General features: G+C 43.2%; 1 protein-coding gene across 3 annotated transcripts in view; it reads left to right on the top strand.

Moving 5' to 3' along the window:
- The window catches only part of LOC130678838 (steryl-sulfatase-like), a 469,951-nt gene that overhangs the window by 232,437 nt on the left and 221,673 nt on the right, over positions 1-15,841 (top strand). Inside the window, exon 10 of one of the 3 annotated variants that reach the window (XM_057496241.1) lies at positions 15,014-15,142. The exons of the other annotated variants lie outside the window; for them this stretch is intronic. Coding sequence (XP_057352224.1) covers positions 15,014-15,018 — 5 coding nt within the window. The 3' untranslated portion in view covers positions 15,019-15,142. Of the gene's footprint in view, positions 1-15,013; positions 15,143-15,841 lie in introns of those variants that run through there. 3 annotated transcript variants of the gene reach the window in all.

The raw sequence follows: 15,841 nt of genomic DNA, 5'->3' as shown, positions 1-15,841 counted from the left end.
CTTGGACAGTCTATTCAATATTCAAGTATTCATCGTTTGATTCATAGCTCGTATCTTTCTCCAAATATGGCAATTCAACGCCTCATATTTTCACTGCGTGGGCTCCTTAGTGGATTTCATACCCTATCACTCAGGGGTCCACTTTTCTGAGCTGGTAAATGCTTCTGTGTGTCAACACTTAATATTTTGGAAAGCTTATATGTGAATATTATTTGTAATTTACAGAAATGTTACAAAAATCGTACACCGAAGTCCTGTAGACATTTTATATAGATTGACCAAGCATTTACATTTGGTTTCATTTGCATTCTCTCTCTCTCTCTCTCTAAGTCCAGGCTCTTTTACTGCTAAATATTTCAGTGTATGTTTCTTAGGAAGAAAAAAGGCATCTTCCTACATAACTAAGGTACAATGATCAAAATCAAGAAATCAGACCTTAATATAATACTATTTTCTAATTCACATTCTGTACTCAGATTGTGTCAATTTCCCCAATATGGCATATATTTCTGAGCCTCAGATCCTAATGCACGATCACATGTTGCATTTAGTTTTCCTTTAATTTGGAAGGTCCTTAGCCAGTTATTTTTGGAATATCCCCCAGTGGCATTTGGTAACTCACATTCCATTCGGATATACAGTTGATTTTGCATAGGATACAGAGTGATAGGGCCAAACCTGAAGATAACAGATTCAGTAGCCTGGGTCCTTAGAGGCGACCTCGTGATTGGTAATGTATCGATCTACTTATTGTGTCCCACAAGGGCCTTCAGCCAGGAGGTCAGAAAGTAGGTTTTGTTAATGCGTCCAGGGCTTGCATGTTTAGCAGCAAACAGTTAACCCCTGGAGAACAGGTTCAGTGGAGGCTGGTTAAGGAGATTCTACTTGCTCCACAACCTACTTGTTCTAATGAGTTACACATTGCAAAGAAAATCAGGAACCCAATTTAATTTGATTAGGTTACCTCTGAGTCTCATAGGTTCTATGGTAAATATAGCCTGAATACTACATGTTATGAAAATGCAACGAAAGGAAACATAACTGAGAGCTGGAAACAGTGATTCTTTAGGTTGTGTTAGATGTGGAACTGTGTCATGCCAGGCCACTTGGACACTGAATGTTTTGACAATAATTCATAATTGTCATCAGGTACTATTCCACCTTAGCCCAAGGCAAAAAGCTCAGGGGATGAGGGTCTTTGGATCAAAAGCAGAGCAGAGACCAAGTCCCAGAAACACCTGTGTAAAGACCAAACTGTGGTCAGAAGGGACTGATCATTTCCTTGAGCTGTGCCTGTTTGTTTACTATTAAACATCCAAGTGTAAACTGTTCCAAGGGAGTCTATTCCATGGATTGTTATCTCTTTGTTTTTCTTAATAATTCCCATGTTAATATTATGTAAATTAGCTGAGATAACCTAACGAGCTTTATTAAAACTCTCCTAGTGGACATGCAGTATATGCCTGATGACACAGGTTCATAGAGTTGGTGGTCCCATGGGTGACCATTTCCTCTTTGACCAAGGTTTGAAAATAAAAACTTCCTAAGACCAGCAGAGTCCCTGGAATTCCTAGGAGAACTCCTTCTAGGTAAGCAAATCAAGTCAGCAAACAGATACAGGATGCTGTGCTAGCTATTTAGCTAGCAGGAAATCCGGTCCTGGGTCTAGGAGGCAGTGTATAAAGGGGAATGTGGCAAGAATCCGATAGCGGATGTTAGCGGGGACACGTCTGTGAGCAGCCCTGGGAGGCATGGTCAGGAGCTTGCATTTTATTATAAGTCGAATGAGAATCCACTATAGAAATAAGACACCACTCCATTTATGCATTTCTCTGCTGCTCTTCTATATGTATCTCAAATACTTCCACTTTGTTCACAAAAGTATAGCAGAAACAGAGGACTGAATACAGAGAGAGATGCTCAGACAAGGCAATGACTGGGTTATGATTCAACTGGAAAGGCAACATTAAAATTCATAGTGGAATGTGTCAGCTTTGGTAATATCGAGGACGAAGAGGCGAAGAAGACAAGATGACTGAGAATGAAGTTTTAATCTGCACCTGGATGGAGGGAAACGAGATAGCAGCTGAACTTAGAAACGCCCACATCCCTTTTGCTCTGCAAACATGGAGCCACAGGGGTTGGCGTTGGGGAAGGGGGGAGAGTGTAAGGAAGGCAGGTGCATGGGAATGAAGGCATGGCCACAAGGCGGGCGGGGTGTTCAGTGAAGATTGGGAGATGAGGGCTGGGTGCTAAGATCCAGAAGAATTGAATGTGTATCTATCTCAAGATCACGGTACGGAAGTAGGAAAACCATCAGTGTCAGTAGCGACCAACCTGCTTCGATTTGCTTAGGTTCCGTTTTCACTTCATTGGTGCCACAGCATTTGGCACAAATTCAGTAGCTTCAAACAACATCAGTTGGTAATCGCACAGTTCCGTCGGTCAGAAGTCGTGGTGGCTTTACTTGACTTCTCTGCTTAGGGTCTCAGATCTGAAAACAAGGTGTTATCCGGGCTGGCCTTTACCTGCAGGCTGTAGGGGACAATCAGCATCTAATCTCACTCAGGATATTGGCAGAATTCATTTCCACGGGATGGAGGACTGAGGTGCCTGGTGCATAGTCAGCATCCACAGGCTACCTGCCTTCCTCGGCTCACACCCCCTTCACGTTCAAAGCAGTAATGCTATACCACATCCACCTTGTACTTTGAGTGTCTCTGATTTCTTCTTTGTTCTCGCTTTTAAGAGTTTATGGGATTTGATTGATCCTACCTGGATATCTTCCAGGACAAACTCCCAATCTTAGGGTCAACCAATGAGTGACCTTAATTAGATCTGCCAACCCCTTTTGCCACAGTCACGCTCTCAGGGCTAAAGGCACGGGAACCTGTTGGGAATCTGAATTCTCCAGACCGTAGATTTCAATCCTTGTGTTGTCCTTGCCTGAATGCATGATTTGGGGCAAATCTCTGCATTCCTGCTCTTCAGTGTCTTTTAAATGTGAAATGAGGAAAATGATCCTCCATGCCGTGGAGACGTTTGAACAATGAAGCACATTAATAGTTACATAATAACTGATAGAATGGTGCTTGATCTGCAGTGCATGCCCACTACATGTTAGTTGTTTTTTAAAAAGTAAAATACAAAGGCCGTGAGAATCAGAATCCAACAGATGAATTGCTGATCTGAAAAGAATGGGAATCCAGACTTGAGGTGCCTAGTCCGACTGACGGTCACACTGGATAATGGGCACAAAAAACAATTCCACACCGCAGGGTAGGTGAGTTTAGTTCATAATCAAGCAAACAAGCAAATATGATGATTTCTCATAAAACTGAATGTTGATGGAAAAAAAATCACACAGGGATATTCTAGGGAGAATTCCTTACTTAACTATGTCCTTCTCTTCCGATTTCCTCCTTGGGAGAAGGCTAGCTGGTCTGATAGGGAGATGCTGGGGGTACACTCCTCTCTCATCTCTTCTTACCGAGGGGCTCCGCTCGGGATGCATACTGCACCTAGGACGAGCTGGAGGGTGGGGAAAACCATCCAGTGATCACATTCTGCCTCTGGCTTTCCATGGAAACTGACTCTCAATTTATAGAGGGCCATCCACAGATCCCACTGGGCAAGGGTTTCAGAGACCGGCCGTGAGCCTGGCATGATAGAAGGAAATAGACTTTCCCACCCCTACATGCGAGAGACCTTAGAAATTTGTTATGCATTCGTCCAGGCCTTTGATTCACTCTGCTTGGATTTTAACAGATATTTGCATAGTTTACATAATTTTATGATTTTAGTGGCTTGCTTTTTCTACTCTCCGCATTTAAAAAAGTATCTGCTTCGTGGGAAGGTCTGCCTCAAGGATATATGAATTTTTAAAACGTGTACAGACATTTATTGAATGTCCTTAGAACAAAGAGGGCGAATAAATTGCCTTTTTTTTTTCTGGATGCAGATAACCAACTATGCTTGTTCAGAACCCAAAAGAAAGACATTGTGGGGAAATGAGGTCCCTGAAGAACATTTCTTAAGCCTTAGAGAGGATGTTAAGTTTTCTACACTACAGAACTGCTAAAAACAAAATAAAAAGAAGACATTTTTATTAGATTTTTCTTTTCATTTCTGTGACTTCCATTAGCTAAAGTGCTTAGAAAAAGATACTGGTTCTGTGTACAGAAAATAATAGAGGATAACCCCCTTCTTGTCTGAGCTACTTAAAAAAATTGCCAAATTTAAGAATTTCTTGAGGAAGGTAGTAAAAAAGTTGAACTGCATAGAAATATGCAAAATGCATGAAATATACATACTCATTGAAACATTATATAATATATATAATGATATATTGATATTTTTGATACATATTAATATATAGCGATATATAATACATATTGTATGGAGAGCTTGATAATATAAAGTATTATAATGCTATATATATAATGTATATAACATTATATAGCTGTATTATAACAGTGCACATGTATATATATATAACATGCATTTTAATGTAATGTCATGTTATATATGTGTATATAATGCTTTATATGCAGATATGTGCATACATATATACATGTACGACTTGGGTTTGTCTAATATGAAAAGCGATGCCTCTTCCAATTTTTCTCAACTGTTTGAGGCAATACCATGTCTAAATGGATCATGTTTAAATCCATTTATATACCGTTTATGTTAATGTGTAAGTAACTTTCCAAGAAATGGGATATTCAGGAAATTAATTTTTCTCTGTTTTGGGGCGACATCTTTCAATCGTGAGTTGACAGCAGAGAGAATTCCTGGAATCTTCCCTGAAGATAAACTGTTAGACCTTGTATGTCAACAGGCAGCACATACTACATTTTCCACAGCAGAATGCATCGTGCACACAGGAAAGAATTTTAAAAGTGCCAACCCCCGTCTCCCAGCGGCATCCTGGCAGTCACTGTGTCATGGGACTGACCGCGGCTCTCCGGCAGAGGGGCCGGAGGTTTGTGTATCGTCCTGGCTCAGTGCCCAGTGGGAAGCTGTGGCCGGGCTGGCAGCAGGCACTCTGTGGCACGGGCTGTGGTGCAGGACCCCAGCTCCCCCTGTCTTCCTCCTTCACAGGATATCTGTGGAAGGGGAGAGAGGCATCTGCCGTGGGTGTGGTGACAGACGTATTTGTGGCGCTGTTCCTCGCGCTGGGTGCCAGCTAGGGAGGAAGTATTTGGCAGTGCTGGGCACGGCCAGACTCCTTCTGTGCCAGCCCTTCTTGGGAGAAGCTGGAGGCACAGGTCCCAGGTGCACCATGGCCAGGAGAGAGGAAGCCGCTCGCCGTGTCACCCCATAGACAGCCCATTCGTCCCTCCACCTTAACTTGCATGATAAAAGAAAATGAAGGGCATGCCTGTTCTTAGTTGCTCTGAAAGTGTTCCTCATTCGCAAGAGTAATTGTGTCCCAAGTTCCCCGCAGAGGAGCTCATGCCCGGCCTGGCTTACCCATGCCTGCGAACGTTGTGAATTCATAGTAAAACTCACCCACCTCAGTGTCCTGTTCATTTTTTTTTCCGTTGAAAGGCCAATAGATATGTGATCCTGAAGAGAGTACCCTCGATGGAAGACGTGTGAACTCTGTGCATCTGATCATAAATATTAAATTCACCTTCTTATTCAGACTTGAATGCAGGAGGGAATGAGAGAGACAACGACGAACAGTGGCATTTTATTTCATTAATTATTCTCCTCTTCAGACTTTTAATGACGTATCGTGCTTTGCTTTCCCCTACAGGCAAAATCATTTCCTTTTCTTTCCTCATCACTTTCAGGGGACACAAAAACTCAGTCATCTCTTTATCCGGCTTCTCTGAACCAAGGACATTGAAACCTGTTCCTAGAAATATGGTTTATTCTCCCTTCCTCCTCATTATTCATCATCATTAGTATTATTTTCATCCTGAGGTTCCCTTTTCACTCTTTTGTCTCCTGTTTAAATCCATCCTCTCTGCAAACATAAGGCAATCAGGGTAAATCCGGTCGGGGGACTGCATGCTCGCATGCGGGATCGTGCTGCGGCCTAGTAGTGTCATAAGGCTTTATCAGGGTGACTCCGTGCTGTCTTAGGTGCATGCATGATGCAGCCACATACATGCATACGTGGGCCTTTTATGGCCATCTGTAAGGATACACAGTTCTTTAAGGAGACCCAATTTCTGCCCATGCAACAGATCACAGGAGAAAAACCAGCTTTGATGATGTCCATCAACATGGGACTTTTCAGAAAAAAATGTGGTGTGAGGAGGCCTCCAGATAATTATGACTTACCTGCCACCCAAGGCTAAGCCAAAGGGATTTGGGTACCTAGTGCTTTTTCTGAGTCTGCTGGGGTTCTCAGCCAGCTTCTAGGTCAAAATAATTGCTGTACCAAAGAGGCATATTTTGGGGTGGCCCATTCTGGCAATGTGCAACTTGAATGTACCTTTCCAGGGGCTGGGCACTGTACAGAAATGCTCGTGAGGTGAAAAGCCCTGTCGGAGGTAAGGTGGTGGTGCGTGTGGAGGGGGGGGACGACCGAGTCACAGAGCTCTAGGCTTTCATCACAAATGACTCTGGTTTTGCTCAGCTCTGTGCGTTCTGCCTGGACCCAGGGTTTTGCAAGGACACTTCCACAGCCCAGCTCTGATGAAACAGAAACATGATTTCACTGACTGGAAACGGATTGAAAACGTGTTGCACTCAAACTTACCTCGAATGTCCACATGGAGCCTCGTCTCATTCTGATCCATTACGTCTGCATTAGGGAGGCTGTAGGGGGTGGTGGTGGCCAGCGACAGAGACCTGACAGAAGCTAGCTCCATGGGAAGGGGGAACGGATCCTCTCACACAGCCAGAAAGCTCAGGCCATGTTGGACCCAGCTGAAGCGTGCTGACTCGCCTCCTGACTTTTCTAGGATGCCAGCTCACCCTTGTCCCCGTCCGCTGTTGGCCAGCTGTCTCCTGCAGACCCAGATGTCCCACAGAAGAACCTCTCACCATCAGGAAGAAAAAATCATTTTCTTCTGTCTTTCTGAGCCCTTGCCTGAGACCTCTGTAATAAAAGACAGATTAGGGGGAGGTTTTTAACATGTCTACCTCCCGTATATGTGGGAAAGACCCAGGGAAAATGAGTAATTCCCTACGATACTGGAAGCCACAGCTTAAATGTGATCTTCAGCTAAAGACCAGAGAAAGAGAACAGAGCTGGTGATGGGCATTTATGGTGGGGCTCCCATGGAAATTAAGGAAAAAACAGTATACAGTTTGCTAGGCAGATTTCAGGGGCTGCCTTCTGCACTGACAAGCGTCTCTTGAGTCAGTGCTGGTGCTGAGACGGAGACACCTTTACAAATGATTTCCTTCCAAATGGGGAACTTCTCCATTTTCAGAGCTTCCCCTGGCATCTCATGTTGGTTCTCAAAATAATCAGCTGAAATAAAGCCTCAGGTATACACAAAGCTTCTCTGAAGGACACTGCCCAGAGCAGCTGCGGTCCCAGCCCTGGGAGATGAACGTAGCGGATGAATGAGCCACGGGTTGGCACTTAGGAGCATCCTTAAGGATGGGAGACAGGTGGATGGATACCTGTGCCTGGTGGCCACACCTGGGCTCCCGGGCTGTTGTGGGAGACAGGTGGATACGTGTGCCTGGTGGCCCCACCAGAGTCATGCACATTACAGGAGGGTCATCCCTCGCTGGGAGGCAGATGGAGGTCTGTACAACAGCCCCATGCCGCTTCCCCTCCCTCATCCAGCATCGACAGATCATTACAGTGCGTAGTGTGGGCTCAGGGGTCAGGATGTCCGAGACAAGCACCTGTGCCAAGTCACAGCCCCGTCTGCCACACTTTGCCCAGGTATAAGACGTGCATGCAACAGACTCTATCTCACCGCGCTTCCTTGGGGAGTAAAAGAGACAGTAGTTGTAAACTGACTAGCACAGGGTCTGAAATGTAGTACTTGCTCAATTAATACCAACTTATTAACCAGTGCCATGCTGATTCTGTGACATTCTCAAAGCATATGCCAGTTATAATGATCCTTTTAGGAGGTGTCTGCCTCCCCCCAGACTCATGTCAGGCTCTGAAGTGTTGCTAATTACTCCTGAGAAAACGGAGGTCAGGGGATGCACCCATCCTACTAAGGGTAAACCCTGAGACAAAGTTTTTAATACCTACGTCACATTCCGAGAGAATTTTCTACGGCCCGCGTAGACCTGGGTGATGTCTACGGAAGTTACTGTCTTACGCCGTCAGTAAACCGTTGGCGTATTTCCTATTAGCCTCTGCGGTCATGAAGCAGGTTTCCCCGTCACCTCAAGACTCGTGATGTGAGAACCTGGTCTGCGTCCTGGCTTTCCCCTCCCCCTCCTGTGTGGACGCTCACTTTTCTCACTGCCACCTGTGCATCGTGAACTGTGACCACCTTGTGGGGAGAGTTCAGGAGCCTCCAAGGCAATTCATGCATCTGCTTCTCTTTGAAGCAGGGTTAGCTGGAGTAGAACACACAGAAAAGGGCACAAGTACATGTGCAGCCTGATGGGTTTTCACAAAGTGAGCAGACGTGGGTCTCAGCACCACCCAGACAAGAAAGCAGAACCTTGCTCTTTGCCCAGAGGCTCCACTCCTGCCTCCTCTGAGAGGCAGCCCCCCACAGGGTAGCCCTGCTGACTTCTGTCACGGAGGGTGTGTTCTGCCTGCTTTTGGCCTTGATATGAGTCGCCTCGTGCACCATGAGCTCTGTGTGCACGTGAACGTGCCAGGCTGCTGTCACTCAGCACGGTGTTTGTAAGCTCCATCCACGGCGGTATAGCCGCAGATCACTTACTCCCATTGCCGTGAAGGACCTGGTGGAATAGCCATGGCATTGTTCTTGGAAGGTCTTGCCGCTTCCCCTGCAATTTCTTCCCCAGGACGTAACCTAGGAATCTGTTTTTAAGACAACTACATGTGCACTAAATATTATGAGATGTTGATTATTGGGGGAAAAATATACATACTGTTTAATAGTTTGGCTATAAAACCTCAACGCAAACACATTTGCCTTCAGAACATTGACCTCATTGTTCTATGACTTGAGTCCCCAAGGATGTGACTAGACATGCATTTTTAAGAAATAGCATCTCCCGCTTCTCTCTCTGCGCTGTTGGAAATGTCTTGTCTTCACCCTCGTGGTTCCGGGCATTCGTCGGAATGTGTTGTGGGGCCGTTTCATCCTGCCATTGCCACGCCATCTGAAGCTGCCACCATTTCTCCTGCAAATGATGAAATGATTCTGTGATTTAATGTATGGCTTTTCTCTCTAGTCTCTCTATTCCCTCCCTGTGGAAACCCTACAAACTCATTATTTAATTCCTTGATCTTCTTCAGTTTCCTTTCTGTTCCTGTGCGATTTTTGTTCTATGCTCTGGAAGATTTATTCAGTTTTATCCTATGGATCATAAACTTACTCTTCATTCTGTTGGGAGACTTCCCGTGAAGTTCATTTCTAGCAACTGTCTCTCCCTGTTCCATTTTTTAACAACCCCGTCGTGTTTTAGGGAACAGCCTCTTCGGTCTCGCTTAAAATACTAATTAGGTTTTAAGAGGGTTTTTCTTTGTTTCTTCTGTTTGCAGTCTTTCTTTGCCATCTTGAGATATATATATATATATTCTTTGCTTATTTGGTTTTCTGTGAGCTGGTCATCTTTGATTAACTGTTTATATTATCAAATAAAAACCTGAATGGGTTAGTGCACGTAGCTGGCATGAATGCTTTCCAGTCTTATGGTTCTTGTCATAAATGTGGGTGTTCCTTCACAAATCTGGGATGACAGGTTATGTCAACAGACAGGTTTCTTTGAGGGCCCATTGGGGTTCCCACAGGAACTCTAAAGATTCCAGTAAAAGCACAAAAAAAATAAAGGATGGCCTCATCCTAAAAGGTGAGAGCCTCCAGAATTCCACTCCTTGGCCAATTTCGTTTCATTCTTACGTCCAGAGAGTCACCCCACATTGCCTCGCCTCTAGTTTCCTGCATCCACGGTTCTATCAAGGGCTCTTCCATGGAAACCTTGTACTGTTGAGAAGGCAGATCTGGGGTCTGTGGTGGGGACAGGTGCCGCATCTGCTCCATAACCACACTAGGGTGAGGGGCCAGCCGATAGATCCCCATGTGCCTCTCTGCATGATTCTAGATGCATAGTATCTGTGGGTCCCACACAATCACTTTAGGATGTTCAGTGGTGGCTTATCTTCCCATATAATCTCATTTCCATTTTAAAGTGTTCTGAAAAGTTGTTGAATAGTAACGGTCTCTTCTTCTGGGCCCTAGCACACACTGGTGGTTTTTATTTTTTAGAACTTTATTTCAGTAGGATCCCAGGATGGAGAGGGGATGGCTAATGCGTGGCTGAAATCAGCCTGTTGAACCAGAAATCGCCCCCCTGCCGCTGAGTTATCATCCGACTTCCAGACTGGCCAAGTAGATGGGATATAGCTCCTTAACATTTCCCTTATGAAATATTAAGCACTAAGGAGATGATCAGAGTTTATTGTATATCCCAGATTTACATTGTTTCCTGATTTCTGCATTTTGTGTTTAGTCAAAGAAATATTTGTATGGACCCCAAAACACATTTGACCACATTGGGAAAACGATCTCCTTTCTCAACGCTGCTCTGACTTTGAACATTTGACCCGCATCCTCTTTCATTCTGACCTATATTTTAGAATGCATTCTTTGACCCACTGACCCTGAGCTTGTACTTCCAAATATCCCTTACTCTTTCTCTCACCTAATTCTTTTTCTCTATTTCTTCTTCCATCTTGTTTATTGTTTTTTCTTTTCTTTTCTGTTTTATCAGCCCAACTGTGCACACCCAGGGTATGAGTACTTATTACATAGCAACAGCCCAACGACCTTATCTTTGTCAGGAAGCCAAAGTATCATGAAGTTCAGGCAGATTCTGGTTGTAATAATGAGCACATGGTAAACATCACCTTCATCTGCTAGGTCCTCACACTTAACAAAGAACATGGCTTTATCGTATCGAGTTACTTCTCACTGTTGGATATCCTAGTTTTGTTAGGAAACTTTGAAATAGATACAAGGGCAAACATTTGCAATGTGAGGTTGTGTTCCTATTATATTTATGAGGTAGTATGACGCCTGAAGCAAATTAATCTTTACGAAAATGCTTTAAAGCCACATTTCCCTTATATTATGTGGCCACTGGGTAAGAGTATTTCACCATAAATAGCAAAATATAGGCCACATTAAAACTACGAAGTGGAACGGTTTCAATAAGAGAAACATTCTTGACTATTCCATCATTGATGAATATTCTAATTTAATTTGACCTAGGATAGCAACACTGGAAAACGTACTCAATGGTGGTTTTCTAACATTTAAAGGGAGCTTCTGCCAGTGTATATATGTGTTATGAGAAAAGGCGATTCACCCAAATTATGACTTCCTCAATTGGTTCAATATACCTTATCTAGCAAAGAAAAGAACAGAAAAAACAAAACAAAACAAACAAGCAGAGCCGATCTACTTTGAACCAAGATGAGAGCCTCATTTGAATCAGAAATGAATGGGTTACCCACTTGCATGTGTTTTGCCCCGAGGAGAGCAAAGTTGGTGCTCAGAGGCCATTGAACAATAACAAAGTGTTTCATACCACATGGCAGGGAGCAGAGCCATACACCAAAGCTCAGGATGGAAGGAACTTTTAAACCCCATTCCCATGTCTACTGAGGTTCATCAGGTCCCCTCTTACCACCTAATAGCTCATTAAAAGGTGTACACGTCTCAAGTGAACCAGGATTCTCTTATAACCTGGATCCTGTTAGACCCTCAGACAAAGCCATTCCCTATTTCCTCATCTTCCTCATCTTTAAAATTAGGGCATTTGAAATTCCAAGTGATTGATTTCCCTTACTCTCTGAATTAAGGATCCTGTGACTAACATAAACATATTTCCAAGGCTGGGTGCAAGCCCAGGTGGGTAGATTCACCTGCCGCATTTAGAATCCCCTAGAGAGAGAGTCAGACGGCAGATACATGGAGTTGATTTCACGGTTTTAAGCACCCCCAGGGATCATTACTTAAGAATCATATTTTATCACTTTTGAAATGAATAATTTCCCATTTTTCCACTATACAGGCCACTTCTTGATCCATGCATGGTATTATTTAACCTTTGGAATTTTACATTAAATAATATTTTTAAACCTTAATATTTAAAGGTGATTTCTAAGGGTCTACTGTTATACATGAAATTGTTTGGTGACCTGGAGTATCTTACTCAGTATTCCATTGATATTCTATGTCTTTATAAAATCCTTCCATAGAAACAAATGTAGAAGTACTAAACGGCATTAAACTTTCCAGAATCTATGGTTGCATGTAAAAAATGAAGTGCGGCCCCCATATTATTCTATTAATAAACATGCTACACATGCATGTTGTTAATATAACAAGCTGTACAATGTAAAAATGAGGAAAATACAGTCTCATGTGTTAAAAAGTGGTTTGGGTGCATTTTTAGGAGTAACTCAAAATATTATAGCTTTTCAATTGGATAAGAAAACAACAGGAAGGTTTCAAAAGAAAATGCACTATAAATAATCCATGAATCTACTGAAGCAGAGAAGATCTCACACATCACACTAGATGTCAAGATTCACAAAGTCCCCTGTGCCATCAGGAGGATAATTTATTCAGGTGGGTTTAATGGCAATAACCATTTTGTTGGCAAAACTACTGCATTTGAGAGTCTTTACCCAAAGTGTTGTTAATCCTCATGGCCACCCTGCACGGGGGATTTTACTGCACACATTTTGCAGATGGACATGCAGAATGCAAAAGGCATTTGCGGGAGGTCTGGTTAAGGCGCATCACCCACTGGGGCCGTCTGTGGCCATTTACATGAAGCCCCCCCATTTCAGGAAGATACCATTTGGAAATTCTAAGTTGTGAACAGGGACCATGCAGACCCTTCACAATTTATGGAAAGTTTTTAAAATTTTGTTTAAAGTTACTAACAGATGTAAGCAATGCAGATATCCGTTCCTTAACACTACAAAGGATTTTGTATTCAACTCATTCAACTGGCATTTCTTCATCTCTTCTCATGTTACACTGTAGCCATTCATATGTATGCAGGCTTTTATCCATTCCTCAAGCAACCAAGGTATAGTTTATACTTAGCAACAGCTAAAACCCTCTCCTCCCGCTTTCTAAAGTGCAGCTGGAACAAGGATTTCACTTAAAAGGCGAGATTTTCCTTTCATGGTAAACACACTGGTTCCCTGCTAAGATGCTGTTCTCCCAGCACTGTTTAGCTAATATTAGCATTTGAGTTCTTAAATCATGTACCACACGGTTTAGGCTGTTAGGTCATTTTGTCTCTTGAGTGACATGTAACTTTAGTGCTATCTGTATTTAGCAAAGCGATGTGCTGATGGTAGGCACCCTACCACTTCCATCTTATCTTGTAATTATTCTGAAATTATTGTCTTGATGCAACCTCTTGAGGGTTTTGAAGATTCCATTTTCGGTCAGAAAACGTGCATTTTGAACATGAGCACATGCTACCATGAATTGGAAAAGGTTTATTTGTTGGGTGGTGGAGATGCAACGAGGGGATAGAGGTTTTCCGCACCACGTTATAGACCCTATTTGCCAGTTTTATGGACGTTCTCGGCGATACCCCAAAGGAAGGAATTTATGGAGATTTATTTAAAAATGAGGTGTAGTCGCTGCTAATTCTGGCTGTGTGATGGGGCATAACTCCGGAGGGGCGGGATGTGGGGTGGAAGGCAGTGCGGTTGCTGGGCTGGAAGCCAGGGCTTAGAATCATTGTACTTGTAGATGAAATAATAATGATTTGAGTTTGTTTGCTAATCAGTGCAACCTTGGAAGTGGTTGCTGACAAGCACTAGCGAGATAATTAAAAGAATTTGCATACATTGATGCTTTGATCATTGTTTGCAAGATTCCCTCTCTAGAAATAGGCTTCACTTCTTTCAAGATGCACGGCACGCTCAAAGTAGGGGCTGGAGTACTACAGTGCGTCAATAATGCTTATAACTAAAGCGCAGAATCCTCCTCACATAGACAAGTTACCTAGAGACACTCTTCCCTTTAATTGTGAGACAGGCTCACCTGATTTTTTTTAAATGATATTAAATATAGCTAATTAATAGTGGCTTTTCGCCACCTTCAGTAAAAACGGAAGTTGGGGACTTGGCAAACACATTGGACAGGCCTGTCAAGATGTGTTATTATGGATCCTGAAATAAGTCCTATTCTCTGTCCACTTGATGAACGGTCCATTCTAACATTGGTGCAGAAATTAGACGTTATAGTTTTACATAGGAGTCAAAGGGTTTTCATTAAGTGAGCGCAATGTCAGGCGAAAGCTTTATATGTGACTAGGACTCCAGCTTTGCCTGAGCATGTGGACCTCAAATTTCAAGGAAAGCTTCATCAAAGAGGGATCCCCCCTGAGAACATGCCCCATGAAAACATTAGAGAGAGCATCATGCCTGGTACCCTCTGAGTCTGGAAGCCCTGCTCCTGATCAGGCCTTTTATTAGTCAAGTGCATTCTGTCTCTTACTTTCCTTATTTAGAAAATTAAAGAATTGGCTCCAGATACCACTGAGATCTCTTCCAATGCCTACAGCCTTTAGGAATCATGTTAATAACTTTTATTTATGATCATTATAAAATTCTGTTGGTTTAGTGAACACATGATTTGCAATTTATACTTTTGCTAAGATCTGTTTTGTTCTTGTAAATAAATGCATCCTTACGGATCCTAACTGGTCACCATGTTTAAATGGAAGGGCTTTGCAAATGCATTTAGAGGGAATATTCAAATGGACAGTAGACAGACCCCATATGACAGAACTGAGACCTTGTCACCTATTTGCAAACCTGCTTTGCATTCCAAAGCCTAATATTTTCATCCGTCACACCGGAATGGTTCTCTTACTTTTGCCTTTCTTCCAGTTTAGAACCAACCAGAGAAAGTGAAATATTGTGCTCCGAGCCGATCCCATGAGGTGCTTCACGTCACATTAGCCTGTCTCCAATTCCATAAGCCGGCAGCCTCCGGTCACTGCACATTCAAAGCTGCCCGTTTTCACTATCAGGTGAGTCTTGCCCAACGTGAGGGATGGTGACCGACTCCCTTTCTTCAGCAAACTCTGAATCAACAGCTTTGGTTGCCTTTCATTTGGAGGGGGGAGGGTGTCTCCATCAATTTCCACAAACTTGCGATGGTTTCAAATACAAGTGACTGGACACATCCCCGTGATCATAGTTGACACAAGTTCATTTCCATTTCGCACCCTAGATGTTTCTATTTTGGAGGAAAAGGGAATGGCCGATGTTAACATCCTCTCATAGAATAAGAGGATTATTGTTGGTTCTTTATTAATGAGAGTCGCTTTCCCAGTAAGCCCCATGTTGTTGATTTTCACTGGTTTTTATCTCTTTCTCCTGGTATATCTGAAAAGCTATAGCAGAAACTTCAGTCCACACGGCAAATGGTAAGCACAGGTGTAGCAAGCCCAGGAGTTGAGGGGAAAAAAAAATGGGAAGGGAACGATCAGTCATTTTATCACTTGGTTTTGTATAGCGACAACCTCTGAGGGTGACCTGCAGTACCATCCCAGAGGAGATTTTGCAAATGGAAGGTGATTTGTTGGAGAAAGGAGGAGATTTGGGGAACGTACGCACAGAATAGGAGATTTTCTTTGCAATTTGCTACATCTGAGTGGTGCCGGTAGAAGATCAGGGTATTGGTTCCAGGAGGTCTTTGTGCAGGGTCATTTG

This window comes from Manis pentadactyla, chromosome Y, assembly GCF_030020395.1.
Source record: "Manis pentadactyla isolate mManPen7 chromosome Y, mManPen7.hap1, whole genome shotgun sequence".
Classification (NCBI taxonomy): domain Eukaryota; kingdom Metazoa; phylum Chordata; class Mammalia; order Pholidota; family Manidae; genus Manis; species Manis pentadactyla.
The sequence above is the reverse complement of the archived record's forward strand: the minus strand, read 5'-3'. Positions and strand labels throughout refer to the sequence as shown.